The sequence below is a fragment of the Columba livia genome, chromosome 24, assembly GCF_036013475.1.
Source record: "Columba livia isolate bColLiv1 breed racing homer chromosome 24, bColLiv1.pat.W.v2, whole genome shotgun sequence".
NCBI classification, from domain to species: Eukaryota; Metazoa; Chordata; class Aves; order Columbiformes; family Columbidae; genus Columba; species Columba livia.
In genome coordinates, this window is record NC_088625.1 from 4,003,214 (window position 1) to 4,027,448 (window position 24,235).

At 50.9% G+C, this 24,235-nt stretch overlaps 1 protein-coding gene across 7 annotated transcripts in view; it reads right to left on the reverse strand.

Annotated features, from left to right (window-relative positions):
* The window catches only part of OPCML (opioid binding protein/cell adhesion molecule like), a 291,768-nt gene that overhangs the window by 70,628 nt on the left and 196,905 nt on the right, over positions 1-24,235 (reverse strand). For 3 of the 7 annotated variants that reach the window (XM_065040482.1, XM_065040481.1, XM_065040480.1), the window contains one exon: positions 10,745-10,829. In XM_065040482.1, the coding sequence (XP_064896554.1) occupies positions 10,745-10,829 (85 nt within the window). The other 4 variants (XM_065040485.1, XM_065040484.1, XM_065040479.1 and 1 more) reach the window with 4 other exon arrangements.

Sequence of the window (24,235 nt, forward strand, 5' to 3'; positions counted from 1 at the left end):
CTCATGCAATGACAGACTGATGACTGCAAACATCTCCTTGCTCAAATGGAGACCCCCCCAAAAAATGCAGTGGGTGCTGCGAAGAGCTGCTTGTGTCCACAACTTGAGTAAAAGCAGTCCCTGGGACTGTTGATCCAACATCCAGCCATCGCTCCATCACCGGTCCCCCCCGTCGCATGTGCCAGCCACGACAAGCAAAGCGAACGACACGCACATCTGCTTACAATAACAGCCCTTCCGTGTCAAATCCATCATATTCGATGCAGATCTCTTACCCTGAAGTGTTGTCAATGAGGATTTAATTTCGTGCTAATTAGACAAATATTGCATGTTAAACACCCATTGATTATTAAGAGACAGTCGGCGCGGTTTAGCTCTGCAGTGTGCACGGACACGCTGTATTATATCTGGGATGAGGCTGGTAAATGTCTTGCTGTTTCTAATCATCAGTTAGTAATTAATGTCCAATAACTTGTAACTTGGTTTATCATTATAGATTTAGGAAGGCAGTAATAGTCCTGTATGCTAATTAAATATCAATTGATTATTTAAGGCGTATACAGATTTAGCAACTAGGTAATAGATATACACAGTTGCTAAACTTTCATAACCATCACACAGCATCCTCTTGTGCTATTAAGTTAGCATTTAATGACAAAAAGTGTTGCTCCTGAAGATAACTTTTGGATGGGATTTTCAAAAGTGCTGAGCAGTGTGCGAGCCCCTACCCAAGGATCAGATTCCTCCAGTTACAGGGAACAGGAAAAGTCAGGAAATTCAGAGCCACTGCTTTTTAATTGAGGCAGTCAACTGAGTTAAGTGAGGTGCACAAGGCCATAGCAAGTGGCAGTGGCAGAGCCCAAGGCGCCCCTGAACTTCCCAACTGGCATTTTGCACCCCAGCTTCCCTCTCGTTCCACACAAAACCCTGAGAAATGGAGACAAATTGCCAATTCCCTGCCAGAAAAAATGCTTTCAAACCCCAGCCCGGCACCTGCTGGCATCCCACCCGCCCGCAGGGCGGACTCATCTGAAAACCTGATCAGAAAAGACACGCATGAGACGCTGAAGTCCGGAGCAATCTCCATCTAAATAATAACTGGGAAGGAATCGATAGCTGTCAAGCGGCATCGCAGGAGCCCACCGAGCCCTGCCAGCCCCTCTGCACGTCCCCATGCTCCTCAGATGGGTCTGACCCCTGCCCGGCGCTGCTGATTTGGGAGGATTGGGAGGAGCAGGCTCCTTCCCGTGTGGGAGGGAAAGAAAGACAAGAGACCGAAGCCCTGCGTCTGAAAGGGAAGAAGATAAATGGCTTCTGAAGGGAAATAACCTGCTGGACTCGGCGGGTTTGGCAGCACCCTGCTAAGTGCAGCATCAGTCTTAAGAACCAGCTGCACGCTCAGCAATCGCAGGACTAAGCCCAGCACTGAGCGGACATCAGAGCTGCTTCTCGGGGCATCACCAGCCGGTTCTGAATGCAAGCAGCTGGCTGGAAAACTGGCGAAAAGGCGAATACACACCAAGCACCCTCCCAGTTCATGCACAGGATACGGCCAACGGGCAGAGCAACTTTTAGTGAGGGAGCTGCTTTGCACAGATGGGCTGATCCCATCGCTGGTCTACCGGGCAACAAATGCAAAATCAAGGAAAATGCTCTAAGTGCACCTTTGAGAGTCTGCAGCCTCGGTTCCAGAGCCTGGGCAGGTCCCACCTGGTTCTTCAAACCTTCTCTGGTCCATAACGGGGCTGCACGGTGAGTGGGGAAGGGGTCGACGCTGCCACTGTATGGAAGGAGAACCAACTCAACCTTATGGACCAGCTAATACGCTCCGCTCTGGCTCTTCTTACATTGGGTGTACAACTAGACATCCTAACCGCACATTTCTACTTCAGAAACCTACAAAGTCCTTGGTGGCATCCCAAAACATCGGCTCAGCAGCACAATGATGATACAGACACGCTCACACACCAGAAATCCTCTTCAGGGAGGTTCAGGACATGGAGATGGTCCTCAAGCCCTCCATGCGAATCCAACAGGACACTACCAACCAGCCACAGCCTGAAACTACTGCAAAGATGTTTTTTCCTATGGGTTGGGCAAAGAATTCGTATTGCAATGGGTCTCAAAAGCAAGGAAGCAACTTAAAGCAGCCAGTCTGTTTCCCTACAACCTGCTCCAGGCAGTGGTTCCCACCTTAGGCTTCCCACCAGCTCTTAGGACAGAAGCCACAGCATTGCCTGGTCACCATCAGAGGCATCTCCTGCTTCCGCCCCCCCCACCTGGCTCTTTACACTGTTGTACGGAGGATATTAGATTAGTCTGACACAATTTCTCCTTGACAAATCTCCGCTGGCTGCGGCACGGCTTCTTGTCCTTTCCTAGCCAATGACAGGAGTTTTTCCTTGATGTCTCTCCAGAGCTTTCTCAGGACGGAGGGCGAGCGATCTCCCAGGACAGCTTCTATTCCCTTTTGCACAGCAGACACCACATTTTCCCTTCCCCGCTGGTCTGGAGCATCCCCTGCCCTCTGGGATGAGCAGCATCCCCAGTCAGTTCCCTGCAGAGCCCGGCAAGAACAGCATTGTCCCTGGCAATTTATACAGGAACATCTGCAAAAGCAAAGAGCAGACCAGAGGAGGAGCAGAGAGAAAGAGAAAACTCCTCTTAAATAGTTGTGCGGCGGAGTTTACCCGTGCTGCAGCAGGCAACAAAGCGAAACGTCAAGAGCAATGAGACAAAGCAGGGGAGGCGTCGCCGCAGATCAAGGATTCTTCAGGTATGAGACAAGACCGGCTTTGGAAACCTCGCAGAAGTGAGTTTAAAGTCTCCGGAGGATATCAATTGAGAGGCTGTCACTTGGTGTCAGGATAACTTTCCGGACAGCTCTCGGAGCTTGTTAAGCTCTCGCTTGGGCTGCGTTTGAGCTCCGGTGGCAGTGCTGGAAAGGGAGATAAAAAAGACCTGCCGAGTCCACACGGCTTCTCCATTATCCCCTGCCACGACCCGCAACACCCCCAGCGGCCATGGGTCCAGGGAGGGGATGTGTCTAAACAGACACCCAAAATGGGCTCCTCTTGCCCCAAAACAGGGGCTGTTGCTTTTTGCGGGTGCAGGACGGGGAACGCGGGATGAGATGCGTAATGGTCAAACCAAACGGTCGTAACAGTGTCTGGGCATCGCAATCTGTGACCCTGGGAAGAAAGGAGCTGCTTCCCCACAGCAATCATTTCATCAAACCTCCCGCTGTTCCCGCCAGCCCTCAATCCCTAACTTTAATTAAGTCCAAACAGCCTTTTCGCAAGAACGAGGGAGGAGAGGGTGACTCAGACAGCGATGGGACCAGCCGGCATAATTACCATACAGTTCAGAATATTAATTAAAAACAGCACCCTCCCTCATTAAAAAAAAAAAAAGACAAACTAATCGATTCCACTTAAAGGAATATGTGGGGATAAGGAGCAAGAGCAGGGAGCGTGATGGAGAGTGAGATGGGATGCAATGTGCATGCCAACAGCCTCCCAGCTTCCACCAGTTACTTCCAGTCTCCGTGGAAATAGGCTCAAATCTGCTCCTCTACCTGCTGCGGCGTCAGAGCAACTCCTGTGATGGCAACAAAGGGCTTTAAATCTCGGCTCTAACTGCCTTGATTGAATTAAACGCGACAAGACGGTAAAGCAGGCTCTTCATTTAAGGTCTAAGCGCGGAGGCTTTCTGCGGCGCTCTCCCTCTTTCTGAAATGATGAGTTGCTCATGGGTTATGCTCTTTAAGAAAGCTCAAGAAAAAAATAAAAGTCATCTGATAAAGTGGGTTATAAAACCAGTGGTGGTAATAAACGGAGAGGAAGGAGCCTGATGCGAAGGCAGCAGAGGAGGCAGAAACTGCTGCAGGGACGCAATATCTGAACCGTGATTAATCTGCGGCCGTGGAGGGAGCAGCGCGGGGTGGCACTCGCTGTGCTGGACCCGCCGTGCAGGGGACACCGAGGGGACAGTAGCGATGAAGGATGACGAGCGGCTGGCTCCCAAGTGTCAATGCCAAATGGGGAGAGGCCCCTGGTACTCGCGACTCCGACCCACAGCCTTAACTACCCAAAAAACCTCCGGGCACATCACTCCAAGTGATGACCAGTGCAATCACAGGCTCAGCGCGAGCTCAGCTCCCATCTTTCCTTCCAAATAAGAACCCCCACGCTCATCCTCCCTCCTTCGGAATTTCTCTGCAAAACAGGGATAACAGCTGCGTGCTCCCGTGGTTCTTACAAGTCGCAACACACAGAGGGATGTGTTACAAGAAGGCACCCTCAGAGCACAAACCATTTCTTTTTATCAGCCTCCATTATCATCACATTAACGTCATCCCCGCTCAGGTGCCCAGGGACACTCGGGGCTCTGTCCTGTCCCTCCACTGGACCAGGACACCACGCCGGGACATGCCCGCCAGAATTACAACCGGGTTCCCGGGCACAGACACGGCTATCGGTTCCTTTTTATGAGCCTTCATTGTTATTACCACCTATTTCTTTTTACATTCCTGCCAAAACACCAAACATTAATCTCCCCAGCTCCCTGCAGGCAAAACATGGGTAATTGGATTTATATGGGTAAGAAATTTGTTAGATTTTTTTTTTTTTTTTTAGAGATATATATATTATATACACACACACACAGAGAAAATACAAAGAAATAGGAGGTGAGGGGATGCTCTTTCCCCATGTCTGGTCCAGCGGCCCATGCTGACTGCTGGGCTCTGATTTAGGAACTCATCCCACAGCACTGAACTTCATGCAATGGGAGTTTTTCCCTTTGATCATTCCCTTCTTGCACTGGCCATTTGCTTTTTCCCTCCCAGCTTCTCCCCTCTCTCCTTCCACTTTCTCCCTCCTGCCCTCCCATTCCTCTTCTCTCCAGCTCCAGCCCGGAGGTGACACCACATAGAAATCTTGGTACACCAAGAGAAGACAAACCAAGATGCCCTGTGCTGTGGTTCCTTGGGTCTGAACCCCACCTGCACACAGCGCCTTAGTGGAGTCAGCACAATTTAGAGGGGACTCATCTGATCCTACGCCACAACGGTTGTTATTCTCATTATCCCCCCGCTCTACGGAGGAGCAGACTTGGAGACCCATTTGTATCCCAAGGAACAAGTCCATCAAGCGAGTATAGTCATGGAAACAACTCATTTTAAGCCAATCTTGGGAAATATTCATAGCAAAACAGTACAATGTGCGAGTATTTTGCACTGAAGATCCGGCCTTGAAGGGTTTCTGTCTGTCAGGGAAGACAAGACCTACGCATCACATCAAACCTGCAGTAAACAACCCATTACAGGCTAAGATTGTTGGCAAGGGGCTGTGGGGGAATTACTTCCTTCATTTAAAGAAAAAGAAGAAGAAAAACCAGAACAGCCTAACCCTCAAAGACTGCTCGCAAGGACAGAAGAACAAGTGATAGTCACTGAATCAGATATTCCTTATGAACTGTCTGCTCGGCTGCAGTATCTGAAGATTATCACTTAAAACAATATGTCCAGCTGCTGTAAAAAGCATCCGCGGTCTCAGGCTGAGAAACGCGAGGAGGAGGCAAACTGTGAGAGCAGCCTAGGGAAGAGAGAAACTCTTTGGAAAGCAGGAATGTGAAAGGACAGCCACTGTGCCCCGGTTTCGTTTTTGCAGCGTTAACACCTAATCCTGCTCTAGAAACAAAGAGCCGAGCTCCTGGAACAGCGTGCGGGATCTGGGGAAGGACGGCGATTACCGCTCGCAGTCCTGAGGAGTTTATTATGCCTGCAAAAAGACCTCAGGTACCCTGTAGAGAAAGGATTACTAACAGTTCAGTCTCATCCCCTGGAGTTGAATAGCTCCGCTTGTAACTATTTCTGGCTTGTAGAGCTCAAAAACTTCACATGGGGGCTGGTTTTTTGCTCAGCAACGGGACATTCCCAGGACTCGCATCGGAGGGGTGACAGTGACTCCTCCTCCCGCTGCGGAGCTGGACCAGCTCTGCGCTCTCAAAACCAGTCTTTTCGGAAGCAAAACCCCAGTGCTTTGGTTACAATCTTCATGTCAGCAAGGCTTTAGCTCTCTGCTGCTCAAATCTGGTCCTAGACTACAGGCAAAGCCTCTCTCGCCTTATGGGCTCTGCCTTGGCACAAGCCGCAGCAAAAACCCTGCGGGGTGAAGGTGGACTCCCCAAAGCCAGCTCCAAATCTCTCCATCACACAGCAGGACGCTGCTCCTGAGCTGGCACAACCAACCTTCTCCCCGTGCAAGCCAAACAGGCACCCCAACAAACCAGTCACCCCCATCCCGACCCGCGATGGAGACTGAGATTCATCCCAAAGCCAGGATGGAAGGCCCTGAAACTCCTTCCTCCCCTGATGCCACCCAGGATAATGGCTCAGCGGGGGCTGCTCCAACCCCACCAAGGTGAGAAAAAGCCTCGATGGGGCTGGGATGGAGGGATGGAGCCCTCCTGCAACCCCCTGACCTTTCTCCAACCACCCATCCGAACGGCTGCAACATTACAGTAAAATTAGCGGGCACTGTAATTATAACTATCAGGAGCAGATAAGACAAGTTAAATACCAGCTACCTAGGGAGAAATTATTATGCCAGCCAGGAGGATCCAAATGCCAGAAACCGTGGCTGTAATTGCACTGAGTCGCCAATTACAGCTCCGCCACGCAGCGAGCTCTACCTTGGAAACGGCAGGTATATATTTAGCTGCTCCAGAAAACTTTTTGGGTAGGAAGGGGGAGGGAAGGGGCAGCGATGGAGCAAGTCCTCGCTAATCTGCTCTTGGCTAATCCCCGCGCTTTTAGCATCTGCACACAAAAAGCAGCGGCTCTCTTCCCCGCTTCCCAGCAAGGATTTAACAGCAGAGATGTGGCTGCATTAGCGCTTCTTTTCTCTGTCGGGTGTCGCGCTTTGCAGGGCGGCAGGTGAGTGTCACAACCCCCATTAGCAATTAGGTAAACTGAGGGCGGGCGGTTTGACCCTGAAAGAGGCCAAAAAAATATCACATCTCCCAACTTTGCAGACCTATGGCCAGAGAATGCGGTCCTGCTGCTTGTGTTTTACCGAGGCCTCGTCCAGCGCTGGGAAATAGACTGCGGTAGATTATTACACACACACGCACAGGAAAAAAAAAAAGAGCTGCGTTGTCAGAAATAATTAAAACTATAATTGCAAAAATAAATGGAAGAACGGCGTCTCATGGTGTTTTATTCCGGCTTTTTATTTTTAATTGGAACTGTTTGCAGAGCCGCTAATTGACACAATACAACCGGGCGATGTGAATGAGCAAAGCTACCCTGGTCCTTTGGACAAGTAACAGGGGACCACGGGCTCGCAAGAAGCAAATAGGAAGGTGGAGGGGGATGTAACTTAAAAAGCTACCTTTAAATACGGAGAAACAGCATCTCTATATTATTTAGTTTAGAGAAAAAACTAGTTATACATGCCTAACGTTTCTGGTACAATCCCAGCAGCATCTATGAACACTCACTTGTACTCATCACTGAGAAACAACTGCTGTTGGCTCCATTTTACAGATGGGGAAACTGAGGCAGAGAGCAACAGAGGGGGCTCCTTGAGCCCTTGGCAACAGCCAAGGAAAACCCAGCACATCCAACCTCCCAGCTACGCCCTCCCTGCCGAAACACACTCTTTTTACCTTAAAAAACAAACAAATAAAGGCGCCAAGCTTTCTTAAATACAGATAAAACCATAAAGCCTTGAAATTTGGAGCAGCTGTTGTTTTATGCCTTTATGAACTGTACTGATGCCTGTTATAAAAGGTCGGTTTGCTGGCGGCACAAGCAATACGATCCCGTTTACTACCCAGGCCCTGTTTTAAACACTGCTTGAATATTCGCCACAAACCCGCAGTTCGGTCCCTTCCTGTGGCCCCGTGTCATCTAAACACCCACTTCACGGCACAAGGTTTTCTATTTCAGAGGCAGTTTGATGTTATTTTTAATGGCACGCAGAGATTTTGCAAACTGCCTTGAGTTCCCCCAAGAGGAGAGGTGTAGGGCTGTTACGGGAATTGTTTGTTCTTACAGTAAAAAGTAGTGAATTATCAACAAGCTGCTTAAAACAGGGGGATCATTTGCTGCTGATTTAAGATGACCTAGAAGCTGCCTGCAGATGGAGCCTCAGTTTCTGCAAGAATTATGCCGAAAAAATAGGGTGGAGAGCTGGAAAAGGGAGTACCCAAAATCCAATACAGGAAAACCACAACCACCTGAAAGCCTCCGGGTTTCCTCCACCGCTCGCATGCGGTTCTGCTCTCTCACAGCTCCTTTCTGCAATGCAACCTGTGGGCAAAGAGCTGGTCTTGGGAAGTAAAGAGCTTCCCACCAGCCCCAATGAAGCTGGGGGAGTCGCAGGCTCAGCCCAGCTCATCCCCATGCCAAGCAGGGTGGGAGAGGATCTGGCCCCTGAAAAACCTGGCAGGATTGTGGCTCATTCTGCAAGTGCGACAAGCTGGAATTACAGGTCTCGGCTTTTCAAGTCCCAGCTCCTTCTCTGTCTTCAGTTGGAACCCCCAGAAAAGTGCCATTTTGCAGGGAGGACAGCGGGAGACACCACATCTGCTCCTGCTGTGTGTGCACAGACTATTTGTAGGGGAAAAAAACCCATTGGTGCCACCTACCACAAGTATCACACCCAGGGTAATTTCCCATTCCTGGCTCTCCACAGGGTATTGCAGCCTGCAAATCAATGCCAGCCACATCCCCAAAACACTCCGCAGTGTGTGGAACCCACTGCCGATGCTACCCCTTGGGGGTGCTGAGTGCAATGTCTTGCCCATCTCCAGACCCAAGGGAAGACAAAGAATTGCTCGCTATTCAGGGCAGCAGCAGGAAAACAGGACTGGGAGCAAACAGGGGAAATGTTGGGAAACAGCATTGCAAGGAGAGGTGGGGAGAACCGAGGGTAAATGGGGGCTGGATGCCAAAAACCTGACTGCAGCAGGGAAAAGTTCAACCTGAGAAGTCAAAAAGGAGATGAGAGCATGGAAAAGAAGCACTGGAGAGCCTGGGCAGGAGCAGACGCTGAGGAGGAAATGGGGAGAGAACAAGTGCTTTTGGGGTAGGGGGTTCCTCTAAGCATCACACCAGGGGATGCAGAATTCTCACAGCAAAGCTAAAATACCCCCCACCGCTCCAGGGCTGGCTGCTTCACAAACATCCCCCTCTGTAAACAGCACAGAAAAGAGGCCAGAAGCTTTAAAAAAAATAAAAAAAGAAAGATCCAAGTCAGCCCTCTGCTGGCAGCAGGTTCGGCTGGAGCCCTGGGGCTCAGACCCCAAAAATCTCATCCATCCCGCTCTGACCTCCACGAGCGCCCCAAACCCCACGTTTCACCGGGGAGACACATTCAGACAGCGAGGAACAGAGCACCGAGGCCAAAGGCATCTCTCAGGGGGATTGTCTTCCCTTCTTTAAACTGCCTTGCTCGCTCCAGCACAGGTTAATCATCGTTTGCAGCCCAATTACGAAAAGCACGGGGAAACGTGCCCTTTGCAACCCAGTTACACGGGGTGATGACAAGCATGTCCCAGCAGGTCCCTGGCACAGGTGACATCCCCAAGTCTGGCAGGCAGGCAGATAAGCAACGAACACCTCTCTCAGCACCTCAAATCGGAGCCCATTTCCCCACCACCACGTTACGCACCGAATGTTTTCCTCTGCTCAGACCCTACACCAGCCACGGAAAGCCTGTCTGACCCCCCCCGCCCTGCCATGCAAGCTCCTCATCCCTGCAACAGCTTGGCTGCTCACGGAGAGCGTGACACGCTTGGCTTGCTTATGCCAAGCCTTACGCCTGGCTTTGCGAAGAGCAGCTGCTCACTGCTGCAGCCCCGCGACTCAGTCGGAGCTGGGGAGCAGCACACGCTGCTCGTTCTTGTGGAGAAAGCAGCAGAGCAACTCCTCCAGACTCACGTCCCACCATCCCCGCGCTCCTTCCTCCAGTCCCGGGGTTGCTTGCCCAGCTGGATTAACTGGCTCAGCTCCAAGCCGGGCTGTCTGAAGCACGCACGGCACAACCCAAAGCCCCAGATGCGAGCTGACTCCCCATCGTCCTCCAAAAACCAGAAGCTGGGCTGCTCTCTGCTCATCTGGTCACGCTGCTGCGATGACTATAGAGAGCTGCTATCCCACACGGGTAATGCACCATGTACACCTGTAACTCATTCAGGGAATCAAAAGGGACGCTCTGCTGTATTGTGCAGCACAGAAGTAGCCCATCTGCATATAAGCCGCCTGCCTTTCTCCCACAGCAAACAGTGTAAGGTAAAGTATCCATCAGAATTCATAAGATGCACCCCTGGAGTAAACGATTGATTTGATATTAACGGATTCGTGCAGAGACTATAAAGCGATCAAGGCGAAACGCTGACACCTCGGCGGCATCGCAGCCCTGGAAAGCCGCTGGCAGCGCAGGCTGGCACGGGCGCAGGCAGCGCGGACCCCCCTCCCCTCCCACACAGACACAACTTCGGGAGCGCCAGCTCACTGTCTGTCACCTGAGCCCCTTTGTCAGCTCGTCTGGCACCCGCAACCCCCCAAAACTGTGTCCCCTGCCACGACGGGGACGAGCCCCTGGGACGCATGCAAAGTCTCCAGCCGGTCCCAGCATCCTCTGGCAGCCCCACTCGGCGCACAGCACCCCTCAGATAACACAGCCAAGACCCCCTCCATACCCCCAAAAGGCAAAAATCCGGCTGCTCCTACCTGAGCGTGGCACTCTCCCCTTGCCGCACTGTCACGTTGTCCATAGCTTTGGGGAAGGTGGCATCTCCGCTGCGCACGGGCACTCCTGCGGGCACAAGGAAGAGCAGCCTGAGACAGAGGACGACCAGGCACCTCCAGGGCAGGGCTAAGCACCCACCGACCCCCATCCTGGGCAGCAGGGACTTTTCCGACAGGCAAAAAACACACCCGAAAAGGGGGAAAGGGGGGGGAAAGGAGGGAGGGGGTGCGTGTGTGTGGGGACGGGGGGGAGCAAAACCACCGGGGCGAGCGATGCGGAGCTCCACGGAGATCAGGAGAGCCCCCGGCAAGGCAGGCTGCGAGCTCTGAGCCTGCCGAGCGGCATCCGAGGGAGTCCCCAGGATCCTCGGGTGAGGGAGGAGGACGGGAGGAGGAGGAAGAGGAGGAGAGAAGGTGCGGAGCAAGAGATGAAGGTCACAGATGTGCGTGTGTCTGCTCGAGACGCTACTTTAAGATTCAGTTGGGTACGCGCTGCGGAGGATCTGGCATCAAAAGTTTATAACCCAAGGAGGAAGCATAAGTGTCGCTGGCAGGGAGGGGAGGGCGGCCATAAAAAACAGGCCGGGGGAGCAAAACGCGCTCCGAGTTGGGGTGATTGCCGCCTGTCGCTCTTTTGTTTCGGTAACACACGGAAAAGGAAAAGGATAAACGCTCCCCAAAAACGCCGATTCTGTCGCAAGAACGAAACTTCCCCGCGGAGCTGCAGGCGCCGTCCCCACCGCCCGGACTCCTCCGCTCCTCTAAGGGGGTCTCCGAACCCACCCCCCCGCGCTGCCCGTTCAGCCGCAAAGCGGGGAGCAGGGGGTGCGGGGGAGCATCCCAGCCCCGCCGGCCGGGGTTGTCATGGCAGCGGCTCCATCCCTGACCGGCACTCGGGCTCCCGCAAGCCCCGAGCCCCGCACACCCGCGGAGGGGAGCGGAGCGATGCGCAGGCTGCCCACGCCAGCCTTAACCCCTGCCGCGCCGCGCTGCCGCCTGCGGAGGGAGCCGGGCTCACACCAACCCCCACACACACACTTTAACCATTTCAACCCCGGCTGCAGAAGGGACTTTGCTGGCCGCATGGCCCCCGAGAAGCTGCAGGGGGCTGGCTCCATCACCCCCCTTCGCTGCATCTTTCTCTGCATCCACTTGTTGATGCATCTCCCACCCCCACTGGGATCGTTTTGTCCCCTGTGCCTGCGAGAAAGTGTCCTGCCGTCAAGCTTTTTCCCCGCAAGATTGTATAAGGCTATAAGGGAGCTCCACAGGATCTCTCTACCCCATCCTCGCTCCCTGACACAGAGGCCGTGGTGCTAGGAAGCCCAAGGGCTTCCCACCCCGCTGGTCACAACCATTGGAGACACCTAGAGATCACCATTCACCTCCCCAAAGGGCAGCAAGACCTCGGTGACGCATCTGTCTCTGTGCTTACAAAAGAAAACCAACCTCACGCTGCCATCTCCCCACAACGTGCTCTGTGGTTCCTCCTGCCCAAGCCAGGGCAGGCTGGACCTCAGCTGGACTCCTTCCTCCCAAGCACATCTGCGCTCTTCCACTGAATATATCGTGGGGAACATGTCCCCTTGCAGGGGCTAGAGGAGAAGCACAACAACCAGCGATGGAGTTTGAGCTATTTTGGGACCCTGACCTCATTCAGAGACCCAAACACGGCTGCTAAAACTGATAAGGAGATTTTGCAAGGGTTTTTCAGCGATCCCAAGCCCAATTATCAGCATAGCAGGTCTGCTGGATGTGGCAGTGGGATGCAGCAGCCCTAAATACCCTGCTAGCCACCGGCTAGCACTGCAAAGATGCGTGCTGGCTCCCGGCACCAGCGATGGCTGCGGGCACCAGAGGGATGCTCACTGCAGCTTGGATAAATAGGACAACCCCGGAGCTGAGAGAAGCACCGAGAAAAGCAGGGCTGAGTTCTCCATCAGAAAAGCTCTTTCAGCTGCTGAAAAGTTGGCTTAACCCTCAACATGCACGTCGGCTGTTTCAGTGCCAGAGCTGGTGTGATTCAGGAGATTTAAAGGGGTGGAAAGCCTGTCTGCCTCAGAAAGAGCCTCTGAGGAGGCTGGAGAGACATGGCTACATGAACAGATGCAAAGGCAGGGCATAAATGGATAGACAGATAGCTAAACTGGCTGCTAAGGACAGCTGGCCACAGGTGAGCATATATGGGGCATCAGGGAGGGGAAAGAGGGGGCTGGAAAGGTAATTTTATACACATTTACATAACAGAATCCTGCCTAACCAGGTAGGGACCCAACAGTCTGGAAGAGCTATGCAGGAGACTGCAGGCAATGCATCTCAACCACACTCTGCTTAGAGGCCACTTTGGGCATCCGACAGCAGGTACAGGCAGCCAGAGCGGCCTCTCCTGCCCCCATCTTTGGGACCTCCCCACCAAAAACACCTCCCAGTCCCACTGCTCTGGTTAGTGCCACCTCCCGTATGAGCACGCTGGCATCAAATGAAGGGAGCAAGGTGAGACACGGGGGAGAAAAGGTGCAAGGGAAAATGAACTTGAAATCCAGGAGGCTATAAAACCTGGATGCAAACACAGAATCAAGCAGAGCCACTTTTTTTTACTTAGTTTGCAGACCTGGGGTTGTACGGGGGACTCATGCGGGTGGCTTCAGCTCTAAAAATATCGCCTAGTTGAGACGGACTCGGAGGCTGGCACAGGCCCTGGGGGCATCAGGCATATGGCAGTGGCAGATCCTGCTCCTCACGGTGACGTTAACAAGCCCTGACCTTCTCTCATCATCCCAGAGGCTCAGCAAGAAACCAAGACTGCAAGGACGAGTCCCTGCACCTCCCCGCCTCTCGCCTCCCAGCCGATTGTCAATCTCGGCTTTTATTAGTGGTGCAGTTTGGCCTCCATCTCCCTCAGAGATTTCTCCTCCGTTGCTCTAATCAGGAGCTTGCAAATGTCAAGAGTACAGGCCTGGAAGTAATTAGTGAGGGACCGGGGGCCCTGGAGCAGCTCAGCAGCAGCACCGTGCTGGGGAGCAGCCGTCGCAACCCACGGATGGCCACCCTGGATTTTATTCTTTGGCCTCACTGGATTATTTTCCCCTTCTTCACACAGCTCAGGGTGTGCCGAGCTGCTCTCTGTGCACTAGGGAGCAGCTGCAGCTCCCTTGAGATCAGCTGCATAAAGGGATGGGGAGAGTGCAATGATAACGGGACCCTATGCGCTTGGCCAGCAAATGCCACCCTTTGGGACCCTGCCTCTTCCAAAAGAGCTCCAAAGAATGTTTATAACTCATTTTAAACGAGACACAGATATTCATAGCCTATGGCCTTCCCACGAGCATCCTGCCTGTGTAGGGGAATGCTATGAAGCACAGACACAACAAAGCACCATGTCCTTGTCACAGTCCTCAGCAGGCAAAGAGAACTAAAACTTAAAGCAAAAATCATAGGAAAGAGCTTTTTTTTTTCCCCCCTCTTCCTTCTTTCTCCCAGATGAACTTTGTTGTCTCTCAGACATTCAGCCTTGCTCACAACTGAAGGGGTTAATTCTTTACCCAGGAAAGGAAAAACCCAGCAGAGCTGTAGGGGAGAGAAATCCTTGGAGGACCTGGGCTTGTTTAATCAAAGAGCTACTCCTCGCTCCCAGGGATTCACCCTCCAGCGCTGGTGGAAGTGGAAGTTCTCCAGATCTCCCTCTGGAAGCCCCAGACAAGCTTTCTCAAAGCCGCCGGCTCCTCTGCGGTCCCTGGTTTGCAGACAGCTGCTCAGCGCTTCCCGAAAACGGGGCTCTTGCAAGGCGCCTCCCTCATGGGGCACGTCAAATTGCTCCTCCTGAGCATCTTGGCCACACGGTCTGGCCAAGATGTACGTGACACCTCCGTGGCAAATATAGAGAGCAGCGTCTTGTTGCTATCCTACTACGTGCAGATGGCGTCTGGGCTCGGGGCTATAAGATTTTTAACTAATATCTTTCTGCACTATTATCCCCTCCTCCCCTTTTCTCCCACCTCCTCTTTCTCTCCCTCCTTCTCTCCATCTGTCCCTACCCCCTCTTTTCTCCACCTTTTCTCTTGCACACTTGCAGCTGCTAATTTTTACCCGGCATATTTGGCAACCCATCCCGACACCTCTTCCCCACACCCCCGCCGCCCTGCTTCTTGCTTTTCCCATTTGCTGCTGAATACTCTTATTTCTTCACCCAAAAGTGAGCACCGAGAGCACCGCGGAGCACGCGCACCCCATGCAAAGTAGGAGAATCACATCTCAGTCCATGCAAAGTAGGAGAATTACATCTCGGTCTTGGGATACAGCTGAGCATCCCCCAGGGCATGAGAGGGGGGTGACAGCAAAGCATCACCCCCTTTCCAGCATGAAAACCTTAGAAAAACTGTTCCCAGATGCACTGAGCGCTGCCCATTCGATGGCACACACGTAGTTCTCCCCCTCTGTCACCCCTGCCTCTCTCCGGCGGGATTTATTTATCCCACTTAATTTTTCCACTTGTTTTATCTTGTTTTATCTTCACACTAAATCAGGCTCCCTCCGCAAACCGAACTTTTATTTTCCGTGCTGTTACATTTAATGCATTTTATCGCATGAATTTAGCAACAAAAAAAAAACAACAACCAAACCTGCTGAGGTATTTGTGAAAAAAAACACAGCCTACTCTTCAAATTGATCGTGGTGCTTGAGCTCGCCTGGGCAGAAAATGCAAACTCAAGACTTGTGCTCCTTCCTAACACCAGGATTGGTTTAGCAGGTGATGGCCAGGTAGCCCTTCCAACACCATCCTCGTGCCCTAAACCCTCCCCATTTCCATCAAATCCTTGCGAGAACATGCCAACCCAGGTCACACAGGTTGTGGTTCAGAAGGACTCGCGACGGCTGTGGATTTTATCAGGATTATTTTACACTTAATGCTCAGCGCGCAGCTCAAACCCCCGGCCGAACCGGAGACATATGGTGCGCTGGAACCGCGCGTCAACCTGACAACTGAAACTCAAAAAGGAGGCAGCTCTGAAAATACCCACCTTGCCGAGTTAAAAGCAGCCTCCCCCACCACACCAAGTATTAAAACAAAACAACCACGCAACGAAAAGAACAACTCTGTGAACACCCTGCTCAAGCAAATCCCAAAGGGGCCAGAACGCCCGAGTACGGCAGAACCACACACAGCATCACAGCATTGCCCAAAGTCTCAAAACCTGAGGATTTCATTTTCCAGCAGCGTTTCTGACGACAATTCAGTATTTCTTTTTAAATACTGAAGCAAAATGTTAAGATTTTCTTTGCAATGCCAAGATATTTTCGTTGCCGTTCCTGTTGGTATTTAGTGCCTTTGGGCAGGTTTTCAACTCCCATACAGTCCTTCCCTTAAAACCCGACCCTCAAGGGAAGGGGCAGGGGGATGATTACAGGCCTGCGACATTTTGCTTCACTGCCAAAACATTTCCATATGAAAACACGCCAAAGTTCAAGCCTGCTTCATGAAGGACATTGCCTCGCACAAAATAGAACTGCCAAAGAGCACAACCAAAACCTAACCGCACCGCCCCTGCCAGCATCCCTCAAAGAGATGCTTCCCAAAGTGCCATTGCCAGCCTTAAGAAAGCCAAGGGCCACCCATGTCCTGTGGTCCCCACCACTCATGAGCATCTCAGGTTCACCCCAAACTCTACGGATGAGCCCAACTCAGCGCCGGGAGGTGGAGGTTTGAGTTTGGTTCAGGTATCACAAGCTGAACATGAACCACAGTTGAAGAGATGAAGCATCCAGGAGACACTGGCCACCCCTGGGTCCTTGGACAGGCCTGAAGGCATCTTTGAGATGGAGGAGTTGAAGGAAGATGCACAGATGTGAATATACTCTCACAGCATAGATACCAGGCTGAGTTTGAGATGATTTCGCCATCATTAGCATCATATTCATGTACCACCTAATGACTTACCACTGGTGTGGAAGCACAATCATGTTCTCCAATTAGTCCAGGAGCAAGACAAACACCAGGAAAGAAGATCTGGACCACAAATGGCTCCTCATTGCTAAGCCTGGGCATGGAATGTGATTTTGGGTCTTACCAGCCATTAGAGACTAGAAATGGAAGACGGGACCTGGGATTTACTCCTGAATCTACCAGTCTCACCCTATCACGACCTCTCAGAGCTGCTGAGCGGACCAGGATCATTCCTTCCCTCTCTTGGCAGCATTACAAGGCTCATTTCATAGGCGCTCGCAAAGTGTTTTGTGAGCTCTCAGCTGAAAGAATAAAAGAGCAAATAAGCAGATAGCGCATAGCCTTGTTTATCCTCTTTCTAAATACGGAGCCATCGCACAAGCCTCTGGGCTTATTCACAAATTAGGGAGATGCAGAAATGATCGGAGCGCAGTTGTGCCACCCGCGCTGGATGCTGGAAGAGGGAAACTCCATGTCTGGGCTGTCCTGGGAGGACACAACAGAGGGGAGCGGAGCAGGCGGGGAAGAGTTCACCCCCAATTCCCTCTCCTTTCCCCCTCATGAGTCCTGTTAAGCAGGGAAAAGGCCAAACACTTATTCCCTGCCTGAACTCCCTGGGCTTTGCGGGCTGCAAGTCCCATGAGCAATAAAAATTCTCAGTGTTTTCAGTCTTTCCCCTCTGTGGCCAGTGCAGATGATGGGTTTTTGTTTTTCAACTTTGAAATTCTCACTTCTAAGGGCTGAAGCGAGGGAGAAAAAAACCATTATAGGCGAAGGAAGGATCTCGGTTCCTCCAAGCTTTGGAAAACTTCCCCGGGAGTTTGATTTGAGCTGTGGGCAAACGCCAGAGCAGATCCCCCACTTTCTGAACCACCGTGTCTCCGTGTGCATCTCGCTGCTGATTTATTCCCAGCGGTATCAGGCACAAGGAAATCAATATGCAAGTTGCAAAGCCAGGGTGCGGATGTGAACATCTCCATCTTCCCGGGTCGGTTTTAATTCATCTTTTAAGAGTCAGCCTGGCCTGAGCCATTCGCTTCTGACTCCAACCCAATTCTCTTCAAAGGCCGGGTCTGTCTGGATCCTGGGATTAAAAATCTAGGTTTGCAGCAAACCAAACTAGGTGTTCTTTATGAGCAAGAATAACCCTGGGGGAGGGTTTGACTGCAGTTTCAAAGGCTGAGCGAGGCTTCTGTGCACAGCTCTGACTCAGTTCTGCTCGCTGTCAGCAATCCCTGCTATCTCCAGCCTGCTGACAACCCGACAATCTCCCATACCGCAGGAAGGAAAAACAAGCTGCAAAGCCTGTTATCCCATTTTGCAGAGAGAATAAGGAGGTAGGAGAGGACAAAGGAACACAAATACCTTCGGAGAAGTAAGAGACCTGCCCAAAGGCCACCCTGCAAGCCCAAAGTGCACCATTCCCATGGACACATGGCCTTGGAGCATCTTAGGTTGCCTCAGGAGTTGGCTTTTCCACCAACAAACAGCCCTGATGTTCCTTCTACCACATTCAGGGCAAAGCCCCTTTTACCCCATCATTTCAAACAAGGACACGTGGCTGCAAAACCACGACCGTTAACAAAACAGCAGGTGCCAGCTCCAAAATGACGTCCCAAAGCTTGGCGTGGTTCGTACAGGACACCAGGATGACCCTGCCCAGGGCTGTTTGTCGCCAGGTAAGAGCATCGGAGAGCACAAAGAGCCAGAAATCCCCATCCCTCCCTGCCCAGCCTCCATCTCCTCTGGTACGTTGCTATTAAAACCAGCATTTGTCATGCTAAGCAGCTGTTGCAACATAAAGCAAAACCGTCAAGAAAAATATGAGCATTGCAGATGGGCGGCATTTTCTTCCTAACTGCTTTATTTTTATTTATTTGTGGCTTTCTTTCCTCTCATCTCCTTCACCCTTTAAACCCACCCCTGCTATCACGGCCGGCTCTGCAAGTCACCATCCTGATAAGCAGCCGCTTGCTCACTTCTTCTGGCCCTCACAGCCTCTCCTATTCATTGTTGTTTTCTCTGTCGCTACAAATTGGCACTTCTAAAGAGATTTCCAGGCCAAGTATTAACCCCCTCCGGAGCCCAGCCACATAAACACACACGTTATTTGTCAAACGAGAGAGAAGAGCAGTCAAGCTGTAGGGAAATTTAAGTGACTTGTCTGGAACAGCACCGAGGAGCTGAGACAGACGTCCCTAAGAGCCACAGGACCCTCTTCTCTCAGCCTTCCAGCCCCGTCTGCAGCCAAAAACCCCAAAATTCTCCATTTGCCCGATAAATCATCAAGCGCAGGTTCCCTTTCAGAGCTAGAAATAGGACCCGGGAGCCCTGACATCGCACGGACCATATTTAAGAGCAAAACGAGGTTTCTTCTCGTTGCGAATTCCCCTCCAAACTCCTTTTAGAAAAAGGTTTATGGAGGTTTTATTTATTGTCAGCTCCCGGATGATAAAATGAGGCCGCTACCAGTCCTATTTATTTCCCACCCTCGCAAGAATCGGAGGGGCTGAGATGTGAAACAAATGAAGGGCTCCAGCGCTGACCCTGGGCTTCATGCTGGTTTGCAGACCGCTGGGTGATTATTTTATAATAGCTTATAGCATCTGTGATTTAATGCAGCTGTTAGAAATTAGCCAGGACTCCATCGAAAGCGTCCCAGTCACTCACGATAACAGGCTAATAAATCATTCCCCCGGTGCTCCCTGGCATTTATGGTTCTATTTTAGAGATGCAAAGCATAGATCCGGCTGCTCTCCTGGATTTATTTTTATTTATACTTTTAATAATGCAATTAAATAAATAAATTTAGGGATGTTGTGACTCTGTTGCCAAAAACAGCACTGACGAGAACTTCCCCTGCGTGACTTCCCTTCGTTATTTTCTCCCCACTAGCCAATTAAAGGGAAAACAAATGGCTCTGAGGCTCCTCCGAGATATTGTTTCCAACGCATGGGGTGAAAATTTCACACCACTGAAGTCCAGCAAAGGCAGGAAGGGAATATATGGGAATGTCTGGGTGTTTTTCACTCTCAACCTGTATTTCCACCAATCTCACCACAATCCTAAATACCTCGGTACTGACAAGCACAGACCATTCTTGGACCTTTCAGTGTTGGGTTCACCTCTGGTGGGGTCGTTATCACTTGGAGACCTGACCCATCCTGGATCAAGGTGGGGAGCAAACACCTCGGTGTCTCACCTCAAACACACCAACCTCCTCGCTCCACTGCATTGCAGCCCACCAAAATGTATTACAAAATATGACTATTGGTTTTCCTTCATTTAATTTTCGGCTAATAAGAAGAAGGAACCAATTTATCTCTCAGCCATGCACTGAACGCTGGTGTTAGGCTTAGACTCAGCCAACACCCAATAAACCCTGTACAGACTTCACTGGGGCTGAATCAGATCTCTGCCAGGTTCATTTAAAACGCCCTAAGCATTTTCATCATATCCTTACTTCTAAATAGAGTTACAGTCAGAAAAATTACTCTGCATACACGATCTCAGAGGTTTCATATTTCTTCCCCCACAGTGACACTTCCCCGACCAGACCCACTTAATTTACAAGTTGGGAGATAGGGTTGCTTCCCCCCCGACTCCCTTAAAAGCGCCAGCCCTGCAAATTCCTCTGGAATGGAAGTATTCCTGTCCCCGGCTCTGCCACCTCAGCGCAGCATGGGGAAAACCCATCGGGCTCCCGATGCGGCGACACAGAAGCGGGGAGAACGTGAGCATCCCCAGCGATAAGATGGAGATCACACATAAAGCCACCACGACTAGCTGTGTGGTCTTCTTTTAATTATAGAAAGCGATTTTTTTATTTGCAATTACTGCTTAATATAATGGAATCTATCATTAAAGCAACGAGTTCAACCGCTCTGATCTTTTCCCATTTAAATACAGGCGGATGGAGGAGGCTCTGGGAATTGGCACCACCCACCAGACCGGCATCACTAATGCAATAAGGTTGGCCAGGAGAATGTTCACATCTCCCCATGGAGCCAAAACCAAAAGAGCTGCTCCCCACTGCCCTGAGCAGGGAGATTCCACGTGTGATATCCTCAAAGAACCAAGTCTGGCCAGGTATTGCCATAGACACATCCAAGATGCAAACCAAAAGTCCCATCACCCTCTATAGAAATCGTTTGGTACCAATTATTCCCCTCCTAACTCCAAATCCTCCTCTTAGCAAGAAACCGACAAAAAAAAGCCTTGATGTCAAAAGAAAGTGGAGGGCTTCAGTAAGCACTTTTGGCAGTATTTTAATAATAAAAATTCTAATTAAATTTGTATACGTTTAAAGACGTTTGTCGTGTATTTTCATTAATAACATTCTGCGCCGCCTTTAATGCGATAACCTCCTCGCCCTCTGCAAATAACCTCCTCCTAAGACTGCAGCGTATCTATCAGACCAGAAGCACACAGAGCAGCACATGGGTGGCCATGGTCGACACGAGGGGGAACGGGAAACACAACCAAGAGGACAACCTGGAAATGGACCTTCATTGTGGACCCAGGAGCCCACGTTACACCAAGCACTTGGCAAACGGGGATGCGGGAATATTTTCCTTGCCAGGACAACTACAGACAAAGCAGGTGAAGAAGAAGGGGGCCAACAGGCAGCAGAAAACATCCTGGTTTCAAGACTAAAGACACACTAAACTCAACTTTCCAATGCTTATGGACCTCCCCTAACGGGAAAAAGTGAGAAACAAGAAATGACCCCTGAATATGCCTCAATCCACTCTAATTTTTCTGATACCATCTTTAGAGAGGGCAAAAAACCCATCTCTGAGAACTAATTCAAGCTACTGGTTGATCACCGCCCGGAGCAGACTGGTATTTAGTAGCTGAGCACAGCGCTTCTGCAGTTTTGTATTTATTTTATTAATATTATTATTATTTTTAACCATGGAATCATTTTATTAATATTAATAAACCCACAGAAAGTGCTAATTTCCTCCATCATTCTCCTAATTACCTCTATTGAATTGTGAGAATCATCTGCATGAATAATGACTCCCCATGCATGTTCTGCCTCTGTTCAGCAAAATAATCATCGAAAGCTGGATGCTGCGCCTGCAGATGGGAGGGAAGGATCTTCCCAACCACCACCAGATGTCTCCTACATCAGCAGCAGTAACTAACGGACCTTCCCCCAGCCCCAAAAGCCTGGCAGGGGTCACTGGATTTATTCTGCATTACTACAAGAGATGGAACGGGTCTCCTAAGGGGAAGGCAACTCCCCTGCACAAAGCCTCTCTCTGCTCCTCCAGAGCTCCAAGGCACTCACAAGCGCTTTCCAAATGAAGACGGCACGGACAGATCGCTGCGTGGTGTCCAGACCTCCTCGGCAGTTTGGTCAAGGCAGAATCTCCCCCCGGATTTCAGTCCCAAGAGCAAGGAGCTGACAGCATCACCAAGGGACATGTCCCTTAGCCACACACCGACTGGGACCAGAAGGTTGTAGATCGGGTGGACAAGACAGTCTTCCCAGAAAAGACCGAGAACACCAGCGCCTTTTATTTATCTCTTTTTGTGTTGCTGATCCCAATATGTTTTTCCTTCCTAAGTCATCTCTAAGGTCCTGAAGCCGTATAGCACAGGAACGCTTCCCAGCTCCACAAACACACCGAGCATCGGTGTTCGGCACAAAACCAAGAAAGACCCATCAATGTCACCTCCACAGCTCCTTCATATGAGTGTCCCCGCTGCGCTGGAGGAGAAGGGACCCCGGTGTGTCCCTACAGCGTGTGACTCCAGTAACAGCTGCACAACAGCCTGGGGCTTGCTTGGGGACCAGAAGTCTTTAAAAGATGTATGATGTTCTTGGACGGCATCCATTCCCCTGCAGCTACACACGCCAGCAAGGCTGGCAGGGAGGTGAGGTCTGCCAGCACATGCAGCTGCATCTCAGTGATGGACCTTTTGCAGGACCTGGCATCCTCTGCCACTGCTGCAGGACATCTAGCTAGGGAGAAAACTCAACGCAGTGAGATCTCCGTACCCATTGCTGCTCTTCTCACGTAACCAGCACCCAGACTTGATGCCCTTCAAACACAACCCTGAGCTGCACGGTGGCCACGGGCTGCCATTCTACCTCCAAAAAGTCCATTTCTGGCAAGGGGATAGGACACACACGGGTGTTTTTTCCATCGGCAGGGAGAGGGACAGTAGGTTAGCAAGGCTCTCATTTCACAGAAGAGGCTGCCTGGACCATATTTGTATTCATTTTCATGAACTCCCCATAAAAGTCACTAATAGAACACAATCTGCTAATTAAATTTCACTCAGGAAGGCATTTTCACCTTACATTAGCAGTGTCCTTGCACATTTTTTGCTACTAATGTACTAATAACATCTTATTTATCTTATAAATGAATTCTGTTAGACTTATCATTAAATTTGAGATATCATCGCACCCAAATGAACCCAATGTGAATGGGGGGGGTGAATAATTCCAAAGGGATAGAAACCACATGTCCGTTTTCCTTCCTTTTTACTGCTAGGAAGGAAAGGCAGAGGGCAGACAGCTGGGGGAGCACTGTCCTGCCTTTGCTGCGGAGGTGCAAGAAGGGACAAGGAGCCTTCAGCAGCCCCCTGGTCTCGCTAACAGGGACCTGCTACCCAAGCAAAGCGCATTCTCTTTGTGGGAGGTCTACATCAAGTGGTTTCACACCATAAAGCACATAGGAGAGGACTGAGACACATCTCACCCTATCCTTGCTCATCCCAAACCCAAAACTCAGGCCTCCCCGTTTCCCAAGGGCTTGTTCCCCTCTCAGAGATGCCCCATCTGCATGCAAACAGGCTGGAGAAGGCAGCTGCTTGCACCTGCTTCCCAACCCGGGGCCTGGACTTAAAATATTTGTCCAAGGGAAGGAGGAGGTGGGGGAGAGGAGTTCTTGATCATGAATCTTGGCAGAATGCAGCTGCTGCCTGTGCTTCCCCACGACCGGCTACAAGATGGATAACAGAGAGGAGGCCAAGCCGCAGCGTTTAAATCCACATCTGCTATTTTTTTTTGCAGAGAACCCTCCCCGTGTAGAGCTGCATTTTCTGACTACACATCCTCAAACCTTCCTTGTGCTCAGCTCCACAGGAGATGCATCACCGTCCTCCTGAACATCACGTTAGGGCCCGATGCCAACCATCAACAACTCAGCACGCACCGAGCTGCACCTGGAAGAAGGGGATACATTTTCCTACCCTGCTTTTCATTCTGCTGAGGCTTTTTGTCCCAAAATCAGGGTTTAGTCTTCATGCAGACTGGATCAAATCCCACCCTGGCTGAGCAGAACAAGAGCAATGACTGTTTCCTCCTTGGTACCTTCATACGTGGCCCTACGGTTCTTAACAGCCAACTTTGCAAAAGAAAACAACATCCAACCTCTTTCTATTCCAACAGCCGCATTTTTCTCCCCCTTTCTGAAGATCCAGGACTTTCCCACTCGTAATTGGATGAGGCAACATTGACATCCAGTGGCCGATTAGATTAATCGCAGTGGAGCCGGAGGATTTTCTCT